The 25,760-nt window shown below is 43.6% G+C and overlaps 1 protein-coding gene across 2 annotated transcripts in view; it reads left to right on the top strand.

Moving 5' to 3' along the window:
* LOC105284420 (heterogeneous nuclear ribonucleoprotein L) overlaps positions 1-25,760 on the top strand; it is a 156,094-nt gene that overhangs the window by 102,629 nt on the left and 27,705 nt on the right. For both annotated transcript variants that reach the window (XM_026968423.1, XM_026968422.1), the window contains exon 6: positions 3,928-3,991. In XM_026968423.1, the coding sequence (XP_026824224.1) occupies positions 3,928-3,991 (64 nt within the window). The remainder of the gene's footprint in view (positions 1-3,927; positions 3,992-25,760) is intronic.

Below are 25,760 nucleotides of genomic sequence, written 5' to 3'. Positions count from 1 at the left end.
AGAAGAAGTAACTTCCAAACTAGACCATCCGACCAAGTTTAACGAATAAATCCTGCCTGCATAGATGCGACTGTACCTAGCGCGTGTGCATCGTTATTCATTCTATGCCATTTATTTCTACGTATTTCATTTTCACGCTGTCATTTATTATCATCTTCTCTCCGTGACGTCATCCATCCAGAACAATAGAAGCAAATTTGCACATCAGTTTAGTATTTTTCGAGCATGTCACAAAGTAAGAGACGGCTTGTTGCGCGCACGGCAACAGCAGCCTCCAAAACCACCCTCAGCCCTCGCCTCGTAAGTGCGCTAATGCGCCCGCAGTTCTGAATATTTAACTCAACGTCCGAAATCCAATAAGAACAGGCTCGTCCATCGTCGTCGAGCGAAATGAGGTGCTCTGCGACGAGCCCGCATGCCTCTCCTCTCTTCTCTCGCTGGCGAAATTAGCGTTTTCGAGTCGCTTGAATTATTCAAGTGCACCGCCTTATCTTCCGGCTTTAATAATTTTCCCGGGCGGGCTGCAATTGCGGCACGCAAAAGTCTCTGGCCCACTTGCTGCTGCACATCCGCGTGAAGAGATTCAGTTCCTCTTCTGAATTATGGACGCCGCGAATGGGAGAATGCAAAGAGAGAGGGTGGATACGGCTACATCCGTCTGTAAGTGGCCGAAAGGGGAGGAGAGCGCAGAGAAAGAAAGACTTGAACCTTCTTCAAGAGCGTTCCATAAAGGGCTTTATAGTCAGCGTGAATTTAATACGCGTTACACGACTGAGCGGTAAAACGACGGAAAAGGAAGAGAAGGAAAGAACTCGAAGAAATTAAAGTGATTTTTTCCCCCTTGAAACTCTGACGAACCGCAATTGTGTCCGATGCAAAAATACGTACGTCGTCCACTCGTCGTCGCGGAATTATTTCACGTAGGTAATTCGTCGCGGGAAACAAGCGTCCGTAGAAATTAACGCCACTCACGCGCTAAATCTCGTAACTCGCCTGGACAATCCCCGCCGGCTATTTACAAGTGACGCACAATGGGGTACGAAGTAACTTCCCTCCCTCTCTCCCTCTCTCTCTCTCTCTCTCTCTCCTCTCCCTCCCTCCCTCCCTCCCTCCCTCCCTCCCTCTCTCTCTCTCTCTCTCTCTCTCTCTCTCTCTCTCTCCACGTAGATTAATGTCGAGACGAGGTAAACGGCATTACCTCACCTCAGCGCAGTAAAGAGGAACTAATTTCGCTGTTCCGGGCGCGGGAGGTGGTGGTGCAGGTCAGCCTTCTGCATGCACAAGGGGAAATGATTAAACCCGAAAGATAAGGGGTGCCAGCTACTACACATCGGGGCCTGCATCCTGTTGAATAATTCTCGCGCCGACTTCAAAGCGACTTCAACTTGCCGTGGCTTGGCAATCTAAGCTTCTGAAAATTTCAGCGTGACATGAAAAGAGCTTTGAGGATTGACTCTCGTCTCACGCAGGCTTTCGAGTATCCTTGGCAACGCGCAAATAGTTTCTTCGTCAAATTTAGGCGTTATGCACGTCCTTCGGAAAGAAGCGTATCGTCTTCGATCTGTCCACGTGAAAATAATTTGTTGATCTTTCGCAAGTAGCGAATCAGGCGCGACGTTTAGGTTTTTTACTGATCCCTTCACGTAAGAAAAATTACCGTAGACTGCGTTAGTACCATTTGCTCGAGTGGTTCGCCCACGTGTATCCGTAATTGCAAATTGCGACAGGATTGCCTAGAAATTGCGCGCTCAATGAGCCGCGCAGCGGATCGATCGCGCGGGAATAGAATCTGGGAAACGTAATTTGAAAAACAAGGATGCTTTCTGCGACGCACGACGAAACTATCAAGAGCAATTCTTAATCCTAGAAACGTCTCTCCGAGAAGTAATATCCGAGAATCGAGAGAGGAGAGACCAAAGGAGTTCTTATTCGAACGAGTAACACGTAAGCCGCGAAAGACTTTTGGAACAATTCCGCAGAAGCTCGACTCTGAAAATGCACGGAATGAAGAAGGATGTCCCTCAGAATTTAAAAAGCGTCTAGGTAATTGCGTGCAACGTCGTCGGAAAGAACGGGTTTTTGCGCGACTGCCATCCCTCTCCGTGATAAAAGCGAGCCACGGTAGAAATAAAGCAGTTACTTAACATCTCAGACTCACCAGACGCTATTGTTAGCTCGCGCGACAAACGTGTTCGGCCGCACATCTCGCTCTCTTAAACGTGATTAACTCGGAAAGAATCGCTCATCGTTCTCTGCGCCTGCTCTGCGACGATGACGCCCCGATGCAATTGTACGTCGTCTGGTTTCCTTCCCTCGGTCTCTCACGGTGGTACCTTACAGCCGGGGTGGATTCTGGGGTTTTCTACCACTGCGAGCGAGGAAACTTCCGACCCACGTCCGGCAAATACCTCCTCCGCTGCCGCAGTTTTTATCTGCGTCTGCACTTGACATCGGTTCTCCCTAAACTCGAAATTTAAAATAGGAAAAAAGGGGAGAGTGCAGAAGGAAATAATTCTGAAGGAAATAACGTAACTTAGCTGGGTTCGGAGAATTTTGCGGGATTTTTGCGAGAGAAACGCGCGATTCGCCGTGATTTTGACAATTCGAGCAAATGTCCAGCAGCAAGATTCGCGCTATAAACGACTGTAAACGCAATCAAGTTAAAGAGACTTATTTCGCGACTGAGCGGGCGAAAATACGGATCGAGGTACATGTTCTCGATGTAATGAAAAGCCGCGTAATTTCTCTGGATAAGACCGAGGGAGGTCTTTCACAGACACGTCGCGTCGCCGCGCAATCTATCCGGCGTGTTTATGACAGCAAGAAACGTAATTGCGGAGCTTATCCCTAGATGGAGAAATACATGAAGCCGATCCGGCGACGAGACGACTTATTGCGGCCAAGTTAACTTTTTCAGCCGCGTTCTCTTGGCGCGTTCGCGTAAACGCTAAGCTAAACTCTCTGTATGTGGAGATCAGCGTGTCTCTTCTGTCTACACCACTTTACTTTTCCCCGTCGGCTTTTACTCGCAGAGTTATTGTTATTACGAGAGACGACGGCGAGATATACTGAAACGGTTATTCAGCCCGGAGACATGACGTTTTTACGGCCGTGGAAAGCGCTCCGGAAGCGCACTGTACCGTACTTACGCATACGTTACGTCGTACGGACCGTTCTTGAACGTAAGGCGAATTTCCACGATGATAAGGAGAGCGAACCGTCCCTTGAGACAATCAATCGATCACGCAGATCGCACGGTTGCAGAGAGACTGTGTTGCATCGCGAGAGACAGAGGGGCGCCGGGGGAGGGAAGGGAAGCTGCTCTATTTAGCACCTGGGGGGTTTGCGTCGTTTAAACTAATCGAATTAGTCTTGTGCGCGCCTGAGAGATCCGCCAAAGTGCTCATTAGGCGACTGCAGGCTGAGAACAAGCACGCGCGCTATTCGTTACGCTATTCACGGGATACGGTTGATGCGCAGTGCCTTCGAAAATTGAGAGATTGAATTATGAATAACCCCGCTAGTTCTCATTGGGTTTCTCACTGGAAACTCTCGATGTGAAACTGTTTCGATAACAACATTATGCGCACCCCGCCTGCGGATGTGTACCTTACTCGAGGCACAAAACGCAGCGCTCGCGTGCAAAGTTTCCCGCTCGCGCTCCCAGGATTGTTCGTGCTCGGAGTTATTTGCCTTCGAGAGAACAACCGCTAATTTTATTCAGCCAGATTCACCGATCACGTTTAATCAATTTGTTCTCCCGTTTACTTCTTCCGGTTGGCTCCATTTTTCTGGAGCGCGCGCCCTTCGAATCGGGGACGATTTCGTTGCTCGCCGACAAGGGGAACGCGCTAGGGAAAACAATTTGCACGTCTATTTGACATTTGAGGCCGCGTTTAAATGACTGTTGCCTGTTATCTTTTCCAGCCGACAAAGCTCAACGTCTACAAGAACGACGCCGAGAGCTGGGACTACACAACGCCGACGCTGGGTGAGTTTGCCACGTTCTCTCTTTCCCTCAGTTCTTTTTTTTTCATTTCCTACTATCGGTGTTATGTACGTGTAACTTCATAAACATTACACCACTCCCCGCGTCTCTCGACATGTGTTTCAGCGAATGCAGACACGACCGTGAGGTCCGACAAGCCCGTTTTTCTTGAATGCCGCGAGGTGATACTTTGAACGTGTTCTCATTTCTCCAAATTTTCCCGAATACTCGAGCTCTCGATAAAATATTGAATCTCGAAGGAATCGTGATTATAAATGCGATTCCGACTGTCACAAAAACATTTTACTTCTTTGTCGTGTCATTTAGATACGTCGGCTGATATCTGTTACACATTTGTCGTAAGAGAGGCGGGCTTGCCTGAGTTTCGCGTCCAGATCGCCAATCAGTTCGTATTCTGCAGAAAGGAGCCAAACGATATTCGATTGACTTCTGTCTGCGGGACTCGATCCAATTGGCGACAGTCACTGGCGTTACACGCGAAACGCATGGAGGATTGTTCCCGACGTCGGACGTGTCGCGATTTCTCCCCTTTTTCGAGTTCTCTCCATTTACGTCGCTTTGCTACTTCACCACGCACGACGGAGGAGAAGTCTAGTTAGATTAAATTGCGTCCAGACGGTAGCGTAAAAAGGTTTCGTCGCATTCGCAATACTTTTTGTTCCTTTTAAATCCCAAGTAGACTATTCTTACTTTTTTTTAAACTTTTTTACTGATTTGGAAAAAAATGTCGAGAAATATTGTTTGCATTCCATCGAAAAATGTTTCCATAAGTGACGGTTGCTACACTGCAAAACATGTCCACTTTAACTATAACGGAAAAAAGTCATTTTTTTCCGCTTTAATTTGTAAGTGTGAAATTAAAGCGGAATCATATATATATATACTGCTGCCATATTGCGAGTTGCCATAGTTACGTTATTTTCGTCCGCTTTAAATATGTATGATCGAAATCGTAACCGATGATCACACCCTTTATAATAAAATCTTATATTAAAAATTTTATATTAAAATCCTTTATATAAATAGGACTGGTAATAATCTAGCATTATAACGGATATTATAAAGGATGTGATCATCGGTTACGATTTCGGTCATACATATTTAAAGCGGACGAAAATAACGTAACTATGACAACTCACAATGATATTCCGCTTTAATTTCACACTTACAAGTTAAAGCGGAAAAAAATGACTTTTTTTCCGTTATAGTTTCGCGGAATTTAAAGTGGACATGTTTTGCAGTGTATTGTCGCGTAACTGGTTGCAGCAATGCAATGTTTTTTTTCAACATAAAAATTTATTTTCCGTAAATATCAAGTTCAGCTTTTCCGTATTACGTTTCTCGCTGCGGCAAAAGGACGGAAAAAAGCAGGAGAGGTACAATCGTAGATCCGCGAAAAATCCATGCATTTTCAAAGTGGGAGCTTGATTCCGAACCGCGCGGATCACGCTGCACAACGGGAACGATCCTTGAGCTTGAAATTCGCTCGATCGTCACACGCATGAATTCGACGTGAACATTCGCATATACCGTAGAATCCGGTAGACCGAGTCACTCCGGCAGGCAACGAGGCAACGAAGTGCGCTCAGGAACACGAGAATGCGTGTTGTATAATTTGGACCACCCGACGCGAGGCGTCGACGACTCTTCCGCGCGAAACTCCCGTTCGTATTAACGCGCAGAGTTGAGAAATGCATCATAATAAACAAACATACGTGCGCATTCGGAACGACGCACGTTACACGTGAATTTCACGCGTCGCGGCGCTTGAATTATTCCGGGTATCAACCCGCGATCCATTAAGGCTGACAGCGCGTTCTTCAAATTGCGAGCGCTCGCGCAGCTGTATTATTTCACCCCTTGTCCATTCCCTCCCTTTCTCCCTGCCACCCTCATCCCGCGCACACGCGTGCATTTCGTCAAGTGAGACATGAAATGCGCCCGCGCCCAGCAATTACATTCCATCTCTCGATCTGCTCCGGGGCGTTTTTACGAGTAATGCGATATCTCAATTTATTTTGTCGCTCTCGCGAGATTACCCGCGCGATTCCAGTCCCACCCTCTTCCCGAGTCCCTTGCCCCGCGCTTAACCCTTTTGCTGAGGGTGATGTTAGACGGGCGTCTTGCATCTGACAATGAGCGACAGAATCACGTTCTTTGCTTACTCCACCGTTTTAACTCGTTATATCATTGAAGATATAACTTTTCAAGCATAAAAATTAAACGGGAGACTTATGCAATTTTTATTTAAACTTGTGTATAATTCGGGAGCCATTTCATGGATGACACGATTATAGTCGGTGTAAGGGATGAAAGGGTTGAAGGGCACACAAGTTGTTGGGAACCCACGCTCGCGAATCACGGTTCAACGCGAGCAAATGGGCTAAATCGCTCGCACACGGCGGAGAAAAGTAACGGTTTTCGCGCGTTACGCAAAAGAATGGCCATTTAGCGGCTCGGTGCCGCGTGCTCATGACGCGTAAATTATTTCGAGTTATCTTGAGACATTAATTACCGCGTTTCTTTTTGCCGCACCTAATGAAGATTACCGGCACACCACGTGTACGGTCGCCGCGTTCTCGGCCCTCGGCATTAGCGCCGTTTTCGAGATAATCGCCCCGCCAGCCTTCCGGAGGGGGTGAGGTTCCCTCGCGCGAATTAGAGCGTCAAATGGCAATTACCTCAAGACAATCTAGCGGCACGAGTTTATTTCCACGAGCAGTAGCAGCAGCAGCGCCGGAGAGATGAAAAATTCGCCGCTGAAATTGGCCCGCGCGGAAAGCAGAATTACCGCAACAAAAAAAAAAGGAACGACTTTGGATTAATATTCTTGTTATTATGTATAATTATGCCCTAAATGCTCTAATTTTTACGTAAACAAGTCCGCGCAGGAACTCGAATCGCGAGTCGGAGCGGCGCGGAACAAATGAGCTCGGCGCTTCCTCGGTGTCTTCAAACTCGCCTGAAAGTTTTCCAAATGCATAAAATAATTAAAGGGGGATACGTGCGCGGGGGAGGGAACGACGTTCGAGCTAACAATCGGGAACGTGGCGGAATGCGGCGAGCGCAATGACTGACCAAAGCGTGAATTCGCTTGCGAAACTCTCCGGTATTGCCACGGGCAAGCAATTAGCGGCAAGCAATTGCCGGAATATCGTGTGCAAGACTTAAACGGGATTTCGGTCGAACGACAAACGAGCAGGGCACTCGAGGAATTTCGCCCCAATTACGACTGACGTTCTGTCACCAGCAGGCGCCATCAACGGTCTGCCCTTTCGACTGCACGTAGCCTCCGAGTCCTTGGAGACGTATTTCCCCGCTAATTGGCATCGTTTTCGGATCGAATTCACCTGATCCTGACGAGAACCTGCGTCGTACTGGCTTCGCTCGTCGTAGATTCCCCTCCGAGATTAAAAAATGTCCGTACACGAGCTCATCCCAATGCGGAATTCGTAAATTGAATTTGCGCGAGGAATAAATCGCGGGAACATGAATATCATTTAATACATTATTTATCAAACATGCTACCGAGCGACTGCGTCGTTGCATCGATTTGATGCCGGATAAGGATCGAATTACGCCTCTGAGTACTTTCCATAAAATAAATTATTCTATAAATAATGAATCAGGTTGTTTAGTACCTATGCAATTCGGCGCAAGAGCAAATTTATAAAAATTTAATCGGATTTATTTCCTCAGGTGTATGTATTTCCATCCGCGCGGCTGAATAACGCATGTCGGCCGTGATAAATCCCCCGTTTCTCGATAGAGACCGTCTCGTTATCAGTGGAAGAAACGCGAAACCGCCGCGGGACGCGAAACCTGTCTGTCGGACTAATTGCATCGGAGATAGGTCAGGTCGATTGCTGTGCTTCTAACCTTTTCCATTCTCGCATCCGCATCGCGCGGATGAAAGTTTCATTAGGTCTAGGCGATATTGCGCGGTGCAAACCGCAGCCTGCATTTCCGCGAAGGAAAGCGCCGCGTTGCCGTGCCATTTTCGCCCGTTCTCGTGACGATCGGCATCGAGTATCGATCCGAGACCGTCGCCACTACCGGCCGAACCGTTTATCGCGAAAGTGGCATAAATCAAACCTCGGATGTGAGAGGCGATCAGTTTAAATCACAGACACCGATAAGAATGTGCGAGACGTCCATGATATCCATTCTAATGAGATGTACACAGAGACTCGCAGCGAGCTGCAGCTCTGCAAACGATAATGATTTGTTGGACGGAGAGAGCGATGTCGTACACACGTCGACGTCATTGCTAATGAAAGGATGTGTGTGAAGTTTGCACCTGGACATCAGAATTCTCAAAATTCTTAAAATGCTAGTCAGAACTTCTATCAGAGCGACTGGAGCTCTTAAAGATAATTTAATTATTTTTTATTTGATTTTTCTATTTTTCAAAAATGTTCCTTATTTATCAGAAACCCTAGAATGCTTTAAACGAAAGCGTATAAGTTGTTCAGAACTGTTCGATCTTGAAATCGGGTTTGAAGTTAACTCCATTTTTTGAATGCACCTATGATGGTGTTAATTGCTGGAATTCTATTTTTAAAGTCAGAGAATTCTAGAATTCTTCAAAAGAAATCTAGAACTCTAGTCAGAAGCATGGAATTCTGATGTCGACGGTGCTAACTTCACACACTCCTGATAAAATCGTCGATTTGCCGATAAAAAATCGAGCGAAGCGACGATGAAAGTGCGCGCGGCCGCAAACCGCCGGCCGAAATCTCGAAATAAACCGGCCCAACTCATCTTTGTATTTTAATCAGCTGCTTGCTGCTTGAGAGAGGGGCATTGTGCGACAAAGACGCGCCGTAGCCATCTGCGATTCTCCGGGCGATTAAGAATCGCGATTAATCTGCGCCGTCCACTCAATTGCACCCGCAGAAATAGCGTTCGGACGAACGCGATCAACTTCCCTCCTCTCTCTCTCTCTTTCTCTCTCTCTCTCTCTCTCTCTTGTGCTGTCCGATCGCGTTACTTCCAATTTTCTGTCATCGCGAACGCGAGGACCGATCCGGTATTTCGATTTGGCAACAGCAACGGCGATGATGACGCTCGAGGCTGCGTCATTATTGGGCTGCGCGTTTCGTTACTCCGCGTTCAGATGCGTGTATAAATGTCGCGCACGACGCACAAGGGAGAGAGAAACCCGTACGGCGAACAAAGCCAAGTTTGTCTCGAGAAAGTGGGCAGGCCGGCGCGATTTTAATATACCGTACGTGAAGTATTCATCCGGCCGCGCGATTAAATAAATGCCAGGCGTTGTCTCGAAGGTAACTGTCCACGCTCTGCTTCGATGATTGAAACTTCAACGTTGGAGAAGCCCAGTGTCGAGAGAAAGGCACTCGGATCTTGTGTGTTTAATAGATTTTTTTTAATGGACGTGCACTTTTTTCTTTATTTTTTTTTGCGGACTTTCGCGCACTCGACAGTGCCCGGCTTCTCTTGCATTGGAATCCCGGAACCGGAACCGGGTCTCGGATCGGAGGTCTCTCCATGAGACTCGCGTGTTCACTTGTTCTCCTCTTGCCGTGGAAACTCATCGCACGCAAATGAGTATCTTATATAGGTACGTTACGCTGTCTTGTCGAGAATTCACGCTTCAAAGAACATTTTGCTTCGTCAAGCTAATGCATTCAGTTGTAAGAAATTTTACTCGCCTTTTTAATGCATCTCTCGCTTACCGAGTAACGGTTTACGTTTCTTCATTCTCATTTGACTTTCTTCGAACCGAAGTTTCTTCTTCTTCTGCAACGGAAGTTGCCGTTGAAAACGGAGGAAAATTGAATTTTCCAACCGCCAGCGATATCGTGACCGCTGAATTTTGCTTGTCGTTACGTAACGCAATAGCTAAAGGTATAATGAAATTTCCCCTGAAAGACCTGTCGATAAATGTAAGCAAATATTGTGTCGAATGCATGAATGCACAAAGTAAACGGGGTCAAGATTCAAGCACGTTGTAATAAGTCGGTTTCTACCTTTCGCGTGAATGCCATGTTGAATAATTTCTTTAGCATATTCAATTCCATAACGGTCACCGGTGACCGACATGGTGCATAATATTATTTGCATTTGCAAAATAATGGCTGTTTAATAATTTAAAGAAGTAAGAATTGAAATTTAATATTATAATATTCAATTCTTACTTTTAATCATAAATTATTATAATTATTATTTATCGTGAATTATTATATATTATTATAAAATTTAATATTATAATATTAAATTTAAATTCCTACTGTTTATAATATTATAGTAATATAATACCAAAAAAGGTGGAAAAAGAATTCTCAGAACAAAGTACACACACACACACATTTGTAAACAGCTTAATACTTTCGTTCGAAATTATGAAAATAATTATACGAACGTTTCACGGTGAATCTCTTAATAATCCGGTTGTCATGAACGGAAAGTCAGCTGAATTTCGCTTAACGGTGTAACTGTATTAAAGTATTGATTATATGATGAAGGAGCACTATATAATAATATGCATCAGTATCTGCAATTATACGTTCGGCTTTTTGCATCGAACGTGATTATGAAAAATATGTTACGTGCGCGATTCGCGCTGCTATCATTCGCCGTCGTTGCGCGATGAATTTCAACGTAGGCTGCAGGTACCAATACCATCGTCAGGAGTTTACGTACGCTCATTTACATCTGGAGTAAATTTCTATGTTGATTATTTCGGGCGCATTACACGTTACACGTTACGGAGTTACATTGTGAAATTGTGCCAGCCCTATAAATTTCCAGAGTAATTACTCTGTTGCGGGGTTGACGTTAGCAGACATTTCTGCAGTAATAACTTTGCCGCGCGCGTTACAGCCGCCGAATTAACAAACTTTCACGCTAATTGTTTCTGATGCAACGGCGGTATCGCGAGGTGCCACCGTCGTGCCCCCGCACGTCGTCGGAATTTCGGCGCGAGCGACCCATAAATCTAACGCGCGACTACGAGATAAGCGTAATTGGAATTTTCGGCATTTCTCAGTTTAAATTTGATCGTCATAATGATCGCGCATCGCGATAAGCATGATGAATACCTCAAGACGACCCAGGGTTACGATTGCAAGAAATAGGCAGAAGTACGTGTCAACCGATTGACCTGACCGCGACATCTTCTAGAGATGCGATTGACACTAGTCAATCTATAACTATCACAGCGAGAGGCTGTCTATAATTGATAACTCACTGCGAACATAATATATATTTGCTAAGCCATCCACCGTACTGCGAAGACCGCGAATGTTCGGACAGTAATGCGTAGAATAATAAGCGAGTTGCTCTTATTTTTTTGTACATAATTGTACATAATTTATTAGACACGTGCAAATGTTTCAGTCAGGTTTTGCACGTTTTCGCTTTAGCTATATAATTCGGTCAAATCGATCAAAATATTTGCTCTCGTTTTTTACGATTTTCTGCCGTTTCTCGGGTAAATTGCGAGTTTCTTTGCGGAAAAAAGTTTTTTCGCATTTCAACCGCATCTCGAAAGTGCTAGCCAGTTAAAAAGTACTGCATCAATTGGAATAAGTGGTAATGCGAAGGCACAAGTTGGGTTTAATACGCCACGTGCGGGAACACTTTTCAGCCAAAATGTTCAAAATGTTTTGCTGAATGTAAAAAGCATATGTAGCTTTTCAGTGCTCATCACGTCCACTAGTTAAATCATGACATATGACATTTTACAAACTTCGATAGCAACTCTTCGTACTCTTCGAAAACGTAAAAAAGTAAGAATTGAAATTTAATATTATATTAAATTTCAATTTCATTCATTTATCGTGAATTATTATATTATATAATAATTATTATATATTATTATGAAATTTAATATTATAATATTAAATTTAAATTCTAATTTTTAAAATACTATAATAATAATATTATAATACCAAAAAAAGGTGGAAAAAAAGACTAAAACTTTTGCACGCACTTAACACGTTACAATTTGACAACTAAAACGGTTCTTTCCTCTGTTGCATACAAATGTCTTTTATACAACATTGTCCGTGAAAGAGCACCGAAATATCTTGCGCGAGACAAGGAGGTCGATCCGATGCAAGTCGCACATATCGAGTATAAATCTTCCCGCTGTACCGGGAGAGATTTAAGTTTTGCGACGCCCCGCGAGGCTGCCGAGGTGCCCTCGATCGGGGAACGGAATCGAAATAAACTCTCGGCCTCGCCAAGCGCGGTGAAATAGAGACGAGGCGGAATGGATTGATCCTTTGCATAAAACTTTAAACTCGTATTCAGCGATTTCCTTCACAAACGGAGTGCCGAGCAGGACAAATGACGCGAAAAATCAGGGAAGCCCCGCTACGGCGCAGTATCGTCAGTTTAATGCCATTCCAAGATCTTTTTGATACCACCCCCTCCACGCGAGGGCAGGTTTCTGTAGCATTCGGTGGATCGAATAAAATGTCAGTCGCAAGGATTATCGATTGGGAAACGGTGCTCGATACGAACTGATACCGGAATAGTAGACGGCAAGCCAATATTTCCGAAAGATATTTCGAGAACGGGATCAAAGCGAAAAAGAGGATATAAACGAACGTATCACTGCGTTCACGTCATAATATCCTAGATGAAACGCATTGCTGAAAAGAAATTTAAATAACACTCTTTGATGTAAAATGGTAAATGGATGCGATAAATGGATTCTTGGACAAATAAATTTGTGCGATGTTTTTCAGTTAACCATGACGGGTGTAACGGAATTATTGGACGGAATTGTTTCTTTCGAATGTCGTGATACTTCTTACTCGTTTAATTATTTCACTTGGAGGTTGCAGATGGCAACTAAATAACTTGAATTATAACTCAAAACACGTCCAGACACTGCAACAACTGATGCCGCCGAGGCGGCGGTTCTCAGACTGTCCTCCGCGGAGCTCCTCAATCTCGCAGCAAGAACCAGCTTTATCATCAATTGAGGATACAATTAATCTTGAAATCTTGGATTCCGTGCAGCCACATATGTGTGTGCGTGTTTCATCTAAATTACCAGAAAACGATTACAATATCAACGTGTGTCACTGACACTTCCAAGATTTGTCTTTCGAACAAAACCGGAATGACGAGCACTGTCGCGAAACTCCGTAACTCCGTACAAAGAAAATGAAGAAAAAGTCAGCCCCGCAATTGGGCGCGCCAAGGGCACGAGGGGTTAATCACTACTCAAGCCGGCGAATTAAACCGCGCGCTGATTTATCGGATCGCAGCTGCGACGCATCATCGGAGCGCAACAAGATGCACGATGTGTGCGTTGTGACTTGGCTTGTCTGCGCCCCGGCGAGAAACATCCGGAAAGGGAATATCTATGCATCGCCTTCTCTCTCTCTCTCTCTCTCTCTCTCTTTCTCTCTCTCTCTCCGGAGATTTACGAGTCCGCTGGTCCCCCATGAGGGACGACATACCTGCTAACAAGCCGACTGTCATCACGCTGGGCTGAATCCTCTCCCCACCGCAGGATGAGCACTTTGAGAGCTATCAGAGCGCGGCCGGTGTTCTCTCTCACATTGGAGATCATTTGAGCGATATTAAACGATTACTCGAGAGAGATCGCGCGTCCCGCTGGCTGATCAGATCTCTGTTCCGCGAGTTCCGTCGAGGATGAGTTATGACGTGCTTGCCCGAGTGAGAGGAGACCGATTAGTTTCATTTGGGATAGATTCGACAATGGATATTGTGATTGCATACATATAAATGCTGAACGGACTGCCGAGCTACTTGGGAATCCTTCGGTGTCTTCAAAGTTCGGAAGCTAATTTAAACTTGCCAAGTTATGCCAGCGATATGGGATTAAATTGCGAAATTATTTAGGAATACTTTAATGTGCTTTCACAGGAATCATATAAATCGATAAAGGTAAATTAATCATTTTACAAGCTGCGTAATTTGCACGCAACGTTGACGTAATAATCCTCGTGAGTTATTAATGATTTCTTCGTATAAGCGAATTAAATATTTAACGAAGCTTTTGTGCAATATGTGCATACGTGCACGCGCAAAATCGCTCTTGAAATATGCGTTTTAATGATTGCAGCTTGAAATTACGCGGTCCTTTCAGCGCGACATGAATAATGTAGCCGAATGAGCGACGCCGTTTGTTGGCGAAACGTACTGTCTACGATGAATCCGTATTTTTAGAGCGTTCGGTTTATTTCACCGGATTTCGCTGGTTGTTAATTGAGTGGCTGAAATTAATGCGGCGGCGTTAATAATTCTCGTAATGCCGCACCGTAATTGCGCGACGAGCACTATCCAGCCTCGCGACAGCTGAAATAAATCATTGTCACAGTGGCTGGCGAAAGTCATTACGTTCCGTGATTACTACAAACGGTTAAGGAAAATAAACCTTTCAGCTTTGGCCGCGACATTGCGTTTTGCCGAACGGCGAGTAAGACGACAAAGGCTTGTTTGCTCTGCAAACAAGCGTCGGTAGCTGGTTTCCATCGCATCGAAAATAATCATGTCCAAAGCTCGGTTATGCTCTCTGATCCAAAAACTATACCGCGTTTCTGTCGCGTCACGCTCGAGTATCTCGCATTCAGTCCAAATTTCGCTCAATTTAATCTCGGTTTTTTCTCTCATAATGCGCTTGTAATCGCCTCAAGGCGATTTACAATGTTATAAAAATATATAAAAATCGAACATTTTTCATATAATAACACGCACAGAGGGGGAACCGGCCAGATTTTGCAGCACAAAATAAAAAAAGGAACCAACAAAGCAATGGTCTAATTTGTAATTAAATAATTTTAATTATTTGAGAAACAAGAGATCTCCATCGGTTGATTTTTCCTTATCCTCGGTAATCCAAAGCAAATTAATCTAGCAACTCGCGAGTTCATGCTGCAAAATATCACGAGTGCCACCAGACAGTGCATTGTGTGAATGTGCCAATTGATCGATCGTGATTAGCGGCGGTTATCGACCCCGGCGGTTCCGATCTCATTCCCTCGTCGCGACGCTGACGGATCCATTTGTCCAGAAGGTGAAGCGGGTCGCGTGCGTCCACAATGAGACCGGTATTTCCGTCGACAAGCGTCGGCGTTCCAATAAGAGGCGCCGTCACTTCAAATTAGAATTTCCGGGATAGTGCGCGGCTACCTCGCGGCAGATCTGCGGCAACGTGCCCAGTCTTTGTTGGATACCTCCAGGTATCCTCCCCCGGGCCCTTCTGTATCGCCCCGCGAAATTGCGCGCGCCAAAACGCGCGTTCATCGCAACTCCGAGCAAAGGGAGAATTGCGGGACAATAGGAAACGCAACCGACAATGATCAAACGAGTCGTGCCGTTCTTTGTCTTGCGAGATCGTCAAGCTCGCGTGTCACCAACTTGCCGAGTAAATCTGCAGAGATATCTGAAAATCGATACAGCCGCCCTGATATTAATCAGATCGCTCTCGCTTCTAGTTTGATTTCAATCTCTCGTTGCAGTCTAATCCTCGGAAGATAAATTTTTGCTGAATCTTCCATCGCATTCCGGCGCCACGTTGAAGTGGGCGTAACAAAGAGCGCGATGACACATGGAGAAGCCTGTCGCGGAGCATGTCGAGCAATAGTGGTTCTCGAGGACGGGAAAAGCCAACTGCCAAACGGTCTGTCACCGGTGCAATAGATTAAAGTGAACCGAATATAGACGCGGTAGTCTATTCGATGCGGAATGAGGAAGACGGGCGGGCGCGTCTTTATGGTGAGACAAATCGCCATGGAGCTCGTGATTCCGATCAAGATCGGCGGCCGAACGAGAGAGTGACTAACGAGCCCGGCCGAGAGTTTCGACGCGAATTAACGCCTCCCATTCGCACTTGAGTGTGCAACTTGTCCGGTCCCCCGACGTCACGGTACATTTCCGTCAAAGTACGTTTCGGAGTCGGTCACCTCGCTGCGAGGATAAAAAGTCGAAGCTGGCTCGAACGCCCCGGCGAAATAAAAGATGACGACCTCACGATGGCACGCGACGCAGTTCGGATTCCATTTCAGACTCGTCACGCGCTTCTAGCTCGCGTATTTCCATCCTCGGTTTTTCATATTGGGAACATCGCTATTTCTGTGTCGTAATTGTTAAGCTTTATTATTGGGTCATTAACTAAGTAATCCGGCTCGTGTCTAGATTTCGATACGAATATTGTAGCGATGTTTTGGAGAATTTTATTTTTTATTTCTTAAAGGCAGCCTGCTATAAAATTAAAAATAACGACAAGCTATGTTGTGTTGTCATAAGTATGTATTTAATTCATTGTCATCTGATTATTTAATATAATATAATTCTGATCTAATATAATTCAGCGATTTCGTTTGATAGTACCTACCTCAAAGCTGCAAGTGTGAATGCAACATTAGAGTATATGGTATGTTATTTGTTATGGTACATAATATGGTGTGTTATCATGACATTATAAATACCTTGGTAATTAAGAAGCTTAAACGTACCTATTTTATGCAAAAGGGATAATATATGCGTCGATTAAAAAACATAAAGAAAGAGACTAATTCTAGAAAACGAGATCAGTGCGATCGGAACTTCATTAAGATCTCATTAAGGACATTGCGTGTCTGCCTCTCCTACGATAAATTACACCCACGAAGATATCTCTCGATTCTTTTCCGCACGTCCTCGCATCAGTGCAACTGCGGCGAGCTCGAACGTGTAATGTAATGGTCGCATTCCGTGCACCAGCGGTGCGAGCACCGACTACTGGTGATAGTTCTTGTCATCATCCGTTCGCTTGTTCGCCGTCAAAATCTGGCCGGTATCCCGGCGCAAGAAACCCGAAACTGGGATGGCATTACGGCGCGAAGTGACCACATTCCAGGATAGTTTGTACAACGTGCCACTTCGCCGTGCCATCGCCGCCATTTTAACTTGGCAAGTGCAGACCCGGTCCTCGGCCAACCAACCAAAGAGAGAGAGAGAGAGAGAGAGAGAGAGAGAGAGAATGACAGAGGGAGGGTTTCGGGTTCTCTCTATCTTGGCGTCAACAACTGCGGGAGATCCGCGCGTCTCTCGCGCCAGCCCGCCGAACTTCCGGACAAATTAGCAATTTGCCAGCAACAGACTCCACCCGATCCCGGAGCGCCGATTGGCGCCCGGGAGATAACCACCTCGTGACCGAAAATTACGGACCGCCTCTCCGTGTCCACCGTGTCGTGACGGATAATACAGAGCAAAACTCTCCCTGTGCAATCACGCTACCCCTCCGGCGATAGATGCCTGCCGACCTGTATGTGTACGCTCTTGACTCGCTCTAAACTCGCGCAGTTCGCGCAGCTCTCAAACTTTAATTATGGTGCGTTGATCACGAGGATCCGTCCCGGCGATGAACTCACTTCTCACCCAACTCGCCTTATCGTCACGGAAATTTCTGGGCATGAATGAACACCTTTAGACATGAACATACTTGGGAAGATGTACGCGTCAGAAATTTGATGGGAAATCTCATACGGGTTCATAATTGCTTTAGGTTTAGTGCTTCTTAGTTGGGGTATTACGTAGTATTAAAAATGATTGTAGCGTAATTTCATGTGGTTGTTAGTGGCGAGCTTAGCTTTTCCTCAGGGCGGAGACAGGCGGGGCGCAAGAACAAAATTGCAACAGTTCTCACTAATCTCGCCTTTCACGATTGCAACGAGCTCCTATCAGTCTCACCACAATGGCAAGGCACGTAATTGCAATCTCGCCTTTCGTACGAATGGCGTTGCGATCGTGAAAGGCGTCAGATTTGCGACGAGTGCTGCAGTTTACCGTTAATGTAACTGGCTCGCTTTCGCGATAAATGTTGCTGTAAACTGCATTATTGTAAACGCGAATGTTACAAGAGAAACTCGCTGTGATCTCCCGCGACGAGAGTTGTCGTTCTAATCCAGCAGAAATTACGTTTCTTTTTTTTTATCGCGCATAAAATTTTGTCGCGACTGCGAGATGCTGTTTTGCCAGTAAATCTTTTATTTCAATGCAGATTTTTAATGCAAATAGCAGAATTATATTTCTGTTCTACACAAAATATTCACTTTTCTGTATCATTTCGTCTGCTGAGGAATGAAAAAGTTGGTGGAACGTGTTCCGCATTGGAAAACTGCCGCGGTATAATCAAGCTAATCGAGTCACATTACCGGGATCATTCACATTGAAAGTTGATGATTCTGAGGCGCCGCATTAAATTACTTAATCTTAATTCGCACCACTCTTCGCCCCAAGCGAGTGTTTCCTATTCCGGCGTGGCACGTAATGGTCGTTGATGATTTTCGCTAAGGCATTTCTCGAGAGTGCATCGTAGGGAGGGTCGAGGACTCTCGTTACTCATACAATACCAGCCGCTCATTAATTGCCGACGACTTTCATGACGCACTCGACGAAGTTGCCGTGACGTGTCAGGAATCGCACCATGGTTCGAGCCATGCGCGACATAATTTCAGATGCATGAGGGATGTCCCGGTAATAGCATCGCCTTTTCACTTATAAATCTCAATCGTTATCGGGAGAGTTCTCCCGATTTTTCTTCAACCTAGATATCTCGCAGCGTTCATCAGATTACAAAACTTTCAGTCGTGTAAATTAGTATGCAAGACAGGCATACGAGAAGAGTCTTACGAGGCAATCTTAGAAGGCGAGCAAAATTTTATTACTCTTACGCCCCATTGCGCAAATTACAAAATTCTGTAATTAACGAATAATCAGGTGCCTCTCTAATTAAGTTCGTAACTCAATTGTCGTTTAAGAAATTACCGTGCTCCGGATTTGTCAAGGATTTTCTGTCGCGAGGAAGATGGGAAGACTGCCAGGGGCACTCTATTTTTCCGTAATTGGGTCGTTTAGCACCTGGCTTGCGTTTACCTCCCCAGGTCGTCATCTACATCAGCCATAATGCTCAATTACTGTGTGATCGCCGTCACGAGTCTGATATCGGTGCTCGCCAGGCGAGCTCGTCGAATTATATCCATAAAGTTTTTGCGATAAATGCGATACGGGAGATAATATCTCTAGATAAAGAGCGAAGATCGTAACGGAATCGTTTTATTGCAACGTACTTTTTAAAAAATCTGCGGATAATCGCGCAGCGATTCGTTACGAAATATTTTCGCTTCGATAATGGCACTTTTTGCAAGTTTCTCATTTCAGCGTAACAGAAGACCTTGATAATTCTCGTTCCTTTACTTTTACCAGACTATGTAAAGAGAAAAAGCTAAGCTCGAAGAAGGTCAAAGAGAAAAACTTGAAATAAATTTTTTAAATCATTAGTCTAAAAAGCAGTAGATCTATTGCGATCCGTAAATTATTTCAAAACATTTTATTATTGCGAGAAAATTGTGTGCATTGTCATATTAAAATGCTTGTTTTAACTGTACTCGAGCCGCTCTTAATTCGCTCTCAGTCGTCAGCAAGAACCTCTCGCGGCGGCTTTAAAATTATAATTACAGCGGCCCTTTTTGTTCATTTAAATCGGATAACGGAACGATAGCAGCCTCTCATGCTTGAAATACAGGATCACTTCTGGACTCTAATTATATTATCAGTAGAACCGAGTTCGAGTTAATCTGTCAGGCGAAACCGCAAGGGTAAGCCTGAATCGTGTCGATCGTAGTATCGCCAAGGGTGTGCATGAAATGCCGGAAGTTCTCGCCGGTGGGTGGTGGCCAGACGCTTCCAATTACCGGCCTGGGTGGTGTCAAACGCGCGCACTTTTGCTTGCAGCTCGTCGAAAGCTTCAAGAGATGAGAGAGTACCCTGGCAGCGAATGCCATTTCGTTCCAAGCGTATCGCAATTTCCGTATCGTACCTGTACGCAAATGTGCACCACATCTGCGACGTCGACCCTCCCCTATTCTCGCATAGTTCATTTCCACGATAGAGAACGCCGTCGACACCGGCTTCCGTCGAAAACGGAATTTCCTCGTCTCGCGATAAGAGAGGGCAAAGAAGAAGAAGGGAATCCGACATGCTAGTCGTAAAATGACGAGCGTTAAACAGGATTACTGTGAATGACGTATCAGGCTTCGGTTCTCAAGCGTTATGACAAGGAAATAAGATAAGCAGCCAAGATAAATTTGAAATTTATTTATCGATCCGTTCGCAGCGTTGAATTGTTTTAACTCATTAACTGAGGAGTTTATTTACCGAAAGCGCACTCTGCACGTGCTACGGAAAATTTGCGATGACGAGTTAACTCGTCATGCCTGTAGTAAATGCGAAATGTCATAACTTGCACCTTACACGATTATTAAATAATAAATATTAAATATTATTAAATTTAAATATTATTAAATATTATTATTAAATAATAGGGAACTGAGAGATAGATGTTTGCAAACAATTTAAATGAAAATTGATTTTATTACACAGTATGGTATAATGTGAAACACGGTGCGACACATAAAGTTATTTTACAATGGAAACACTCTTGATCGTGATTTTAGATTAGTACAACTTTCCAAATATTGCATTGCATATAAATTAGTTTGGTCAACTATAATCTGGATGAATCGTCCAGAAATTCAAGATAAAATAGAAAATTGTTTCCTTTTCTGACGTCAAATCTGGTTTACCTGGTTTCAATGTCAATTGAAAATCTGATCGTGCAATTCTTTCAGCACTCCATGTAATTGCTGTCATGTTGTTGTTCTTTTCTTTTGAGTGCGCTGCATTTCCATTTTCATATTCTTCCTCGCTTGTGGTTACATTCCCAAGCTCGTTATCGGATTGCCTCGTGCACTCAAAAAAATCTGTATTAGTGTCTATCACTTATTGTTAAAACCGAATATTTCCTTTTTTTGATGAAAAGAGTCATATCACTGTCAGAGTCACTCATTTTTATGAGGGTTAAATAAAACTTTTAGTTTCGATGTTATATCTGAACCGTACGAGTAAGTATATGTGCGAACTATGTTTACGCTTCCAATGGTACTAAGGAAACGAACAGCAATTAATACGTTAATTTTTTTCGATATGAACAAATACAAGTGAAAAACCGTCTGAAGATATCGAGATATCGAAGATATCATGGCGACAATAAAACACAAATGATTCATCAATAAGTTTAAGTTTACGCGCCCTGCCTTCAAATATCTGTGCCGAGTTAACTCGTTATCAGTTAATGGATTAAGATACAATACCTTCGTACATCGATGCAGAAATGCATTTTAATCTCGCAATGCTCTCGACGCGAAAAATATTAGAACGTGAACGTTTTTTTCATTCTACCTTTTGTTTTTATTGTGATATAATATTTGCAAGATGGAGTAAACTGTGCACAGTTGCATTTTATTTCGACGTGTAATTTATTTGACATCGTCGCGCGGCGTGTATCAACCAGATCGAAAGTAGACGTAGTAGCTCAACTACTAGTGTACCAAGATGAAGTATTATACGCAAGACAAGGAAATGTGGGAGTTTATTGTTAGCTCCCGCTCATTTTATTCCAACAATAAAATGGGGTCAACGTTGCACCTACACACAGTTTGTTGTTTTCACGAAAGTTATACACTTCGTTATGCCATGTATCACGCGCAGGCGTTATTCCGTGATATCGTTCGCAGAGAGGAAATAAATTGGGACGAGGTACGAAACGATTCGGCAATTTTCTAATTAAACGCGATGCGACGAAAAACGGAGCGAGTCGCCTGCGATCGTCATTCGGCCGACGGGTCATCATCAAATGCGTTCTTAATCACAGTGACGAGAGAGTGCGTCCATAAATTCATAGTTTCGGCGGAAAACCACCTGCAAGTCGGCTGTACATCACGCCCGACCTTCTCCCCGTTCTCGTGCATTATCCACGGGGGAGAGATAAATCGACGGAAAATAAAACTCGACTCCCTCCTTTACCAACTCGTGATTTTAATTAAACTCTCCACTCCAGCGGATAATTATTAAAATAAGCCTGCGATTAGGCGTGCGCGCGCTGCGCCACGAAGTGGAGAAATTATCTTTAATATGATTTTCGCGAAATTATTAGAGGGTTCATGTCAGAGCAATAAACGAGAGGATAATAAAGTTAATAATTAAGGAGACATTTATAATGAGTTAAACTTACGAATACACTCACGGAATGGTAATCGGTCGTTTTTTACGAGTTTCAAAAGTTTCTAATTAAGATTCCTCTCAATTGAATCTAGATATTTTTTTGCCGAACATGCAATGCCTCCAACATTATAATTTTTTGGGAGTAATTTACATTCCATTTTAATTTTAACTGCAAAACTTCGCTCGAGCAGCAGTCTGGATAGCTCGCAAGCTCAACTTTCATTAAACAAGAGCCGCATTTTTACATCCACGTATGAATGAATGGCGAAAGAAATTAAAGGACGAGTCCGGGTTTTAATAAAAAATCCGCGCGCTGGAATCACCCCTCACTTTAATTTACTCTGTTAATTCTCTTCGGTCGTCCGATGAAATTGCGTTTTGAAATTTCTGAGTAATTTTGAAGAAAGGGTGACGCTATCGTTTACAACAACTACAGCCCCGAGAAATGCAGCTTCGCAGAATCAAATATTCCGCTGAGAATATTAAATCGCAGATGAGAACGCAATTTCGGGTTACAGGCGAAAACGCGATTCTACTCCTCGCGGTGCATCAAAGGAGCAATTTAGTTTATATTCGCATGATCAGTTACGAGATTACCCAATTTTCCGTCTTGCGCCGGCTATTCCGATTATGTCATGATTCAAAAGCAATTTTATTTGTTGTAAGCAAAATAGCTCTACCGTGAATATACTAACATTCACTAACTAAAACAAATTCTCAGAATGGAATTTTGTCCTTGGTATGTTTCTTCCAGTTAAAATTTCATAAAAGTTTAATATTTAAATTAAAAATTTTTTTACATTTTAAGCGCTACGCCGAATGAAATATTAATTTCCATTTTTGCATACATTTTACGATTTACATCTCATGATTATAATATAATAACATTTTATCCGCGTAAAAATGTAATCATAGCAACGACTCTCGCGATAATCCATGGAAGAACAGTTTATTCTTATGAAATATTAATGAAACGATGGAATTCCGGCAAATCCATGGTAAATTCTGCTTCATATTCCATACATTAATCATTTAGCTCGTTACGATAAAAACACGTTGAAACACTTTCTCCAAACTTTCGCTAATGGTTCGCTCGTGTCGGGTTCGCGCGCAATCGTTAAAAAAATAAAATTGATAAAGATTTTGGGCTGAACTTTTCCTTGCGTACGGTATACGTAATAGATGCGATTCCCGTTGGGATCGCTGGACCGGAAAGAATTAATTATAGCCACCCCTAACCTCTCGCTTCGCGAGTTTGCAAATGAATATTTGATTACCACGGCAATTAGCGTTCTCATGACTTCTCTTCTTTCAGTATCGTGTTTTTTAGCAGGACGAAAAAGTTTCGTTCGTAAATAAATTAGCGTGATGACAATCACAATCTAGCTGTGAATTATGTACCGCAGCGAAGCGTTTGATTTCGTGTTGCACGAGTGATCTTTATCGTTGTTCTTCTGACGAGAGAGAAGATTTTAATTAAGTTAATAGTGAATAATATCGATGCTAATTAATCTAATGGAAGCTTTTCCGTGTTTAACGTCAACAACGCACAAGATAGAATAAATATATGTTTACGCGTGGACGCGTGATAAATCGCTTGCTTTGCTCTGCGCGATGTCGTAAATATTTATTTTCTTTTTAACAACCGTTGAAAAAGTATTAATATTTATAACGTAACGATGTTTTTCGAAACGCTCTAATTGTCTGTTACAATGTAACAATAATTTGTTATTTTATCCCGTCGTATATCAAAAATTGAATGTAATAATCATTTATGCATCTAAAGAGATACATGCGTGCACATAATTGTATAACAAAACTAGCGGTTCGTACCACTTTAAAATCGATATACACGATCTCCCTGCTTTCGTTATCGTCATACGAAAATGTATTTAATTATTACGCATCCGTGAACACATTACCGCGTGCGCGTGTTTAGTAAAAAGCGCGTCGAGTCTGTAAAGGGTCGCGACGCTTTATCCGAAGTGGCAAAATAAACGCCCTCCCCGACGTTATCAAATCCGAAATACGATCATCGCGTCTCTCGCGATACGATATTTTTTCTCTCTTGCTCTCCCCGCGATACATACGCGCCACTTTGTTTCACCATTCACGTCGACAGTCGTAGATATGTATATGAATACGCGCGAACGTGTATCACCAATTTTACTGCGTTTGGGACTTTTGCGAAGCTACGCGTGCACGCGTTTATTTCACATGTATGCAAATACGTGCGGGTCCAAAAATAACGCTTCAAATTCCACGCTGAAATTCTGATTTGCGACGTTTGGAGCTACAAAAAACGTGAATCTGATAAATTAAATTTGCATTAAATGCATTTCAAAAATATCCTCTTTAGAACTCGTTAGGCAGATTCTCATTTACACGAGAAGTTGATATAATCCCGTGTAATCGCTTTATATTCCTTTACGTCTACGATATTCCAGTCCATTATTATTTGCACAATGATGCTACTATCGCGCGGCGATAATGCGCGGCGTGCTCTCGTTTTATCTCTAATAGCAATAAATGGTTACCTCGACAGGTAGCAATCTCGTGATACGGAATATCACGAGGCGTGCGTCATTAATACGCGTAATACGCATATACGCATCCTTGGAGCTTATTCGCTATTTTAGCACCGATCGTTCGTAACTTGTAGATTATCGATAGACATTGCAGACCCGGCATTTTCACGTGAAAATGAACGATTAATCGCCAATACAAATCTGTCATTAAAAATGTTCATCGCCATGACGGTCATCGGTGACCGACATGCACAGTAAATTTGTCAAGACACGTGAACAACATTATAATTATAATATGCAATTGCAGTCATCGTTGCAAGATACTGACTGCTTAGTGATAGCAAAAAAGCATAAACCGATAAAACGTGTAAATGCTTATGAAAATAATCAGCTTTACTGAATATTTCCATTTATAAAAATTGTGAAAAGGATTACCTATATGAATATATTTCACGGTGAATTTTAGTAATCTAGCTGACGCGAACGGAAAATCAGCTAAATTACGCGTGGCAGTGAATAATACGTTAAATAATATGGTACCAAAACGAGATATTCGGTATGCGTATACGTTCACGTATCACTCTCCATTTTTCCATCAATATATTTTTTCATCTTTCATATTGTCACGTGAGATGCTCTCGTAGTTTCTTTACTCCCAGTTGTCAAGGTATCGTTAACGATTCTCTGACGCAGATATCCCTCTGCATATGCGGGTATGCATATGCCATTGGTACGTCGCATTTCACGTCTTTATGACGGCACCGCCAGTTTCAATTATACGAGCGAGCCGATCATCAAGATCATTCGACGTTTTACGACGTTTTCCTGCGCCCTCGCCGTCGCGTCGGCTAGCACATACGTGTAACATATAACGTGATAAACTGGGACGGACGGAAGCGTCAGTTAAAAAAGGTAAAGGGCTCGCCAAAATGATATTTTCCCGTTGCGTTTCCGCCGTCCACGTTCCGCTAGATAAACCCGTACGACGTGGGTTCCCGAATTTTTCATCGGTGTAGCGTGTGCTCTTAAATTTTTCCCTGCTCCTCTCTCTTCCCTGACCCCGAGGATTCCTGCACACGGTTGAACATTCCTCTCGACGGAAACTCAATGCACGCAGTTTCATTCGCAATCTTCGCGATCTAAAAATTGCAGGCTGACCCATGAATTCTTCT

Source organism: Ooceraea biroi, chromosome 3, assembly GCF_003672135.1.
Source record: "Ooceraea biroi isolate clonal line C1 chromosome 3, Obir_v5.4, whole genome shotgun sequence".
In the NCBI taxonomy this organism is placed as follows: domain Eukaryota; kingdom Metazoa; phylum Arthropoda; class Insecta; order Hymenoptera; family Formicidae; genus Ooceraea; species Ooceraea biroi.
Note: the sequence above shows the minus strand (reverse complement) of the source record. Positions and strands in the feature narration are given on the sequence as shown.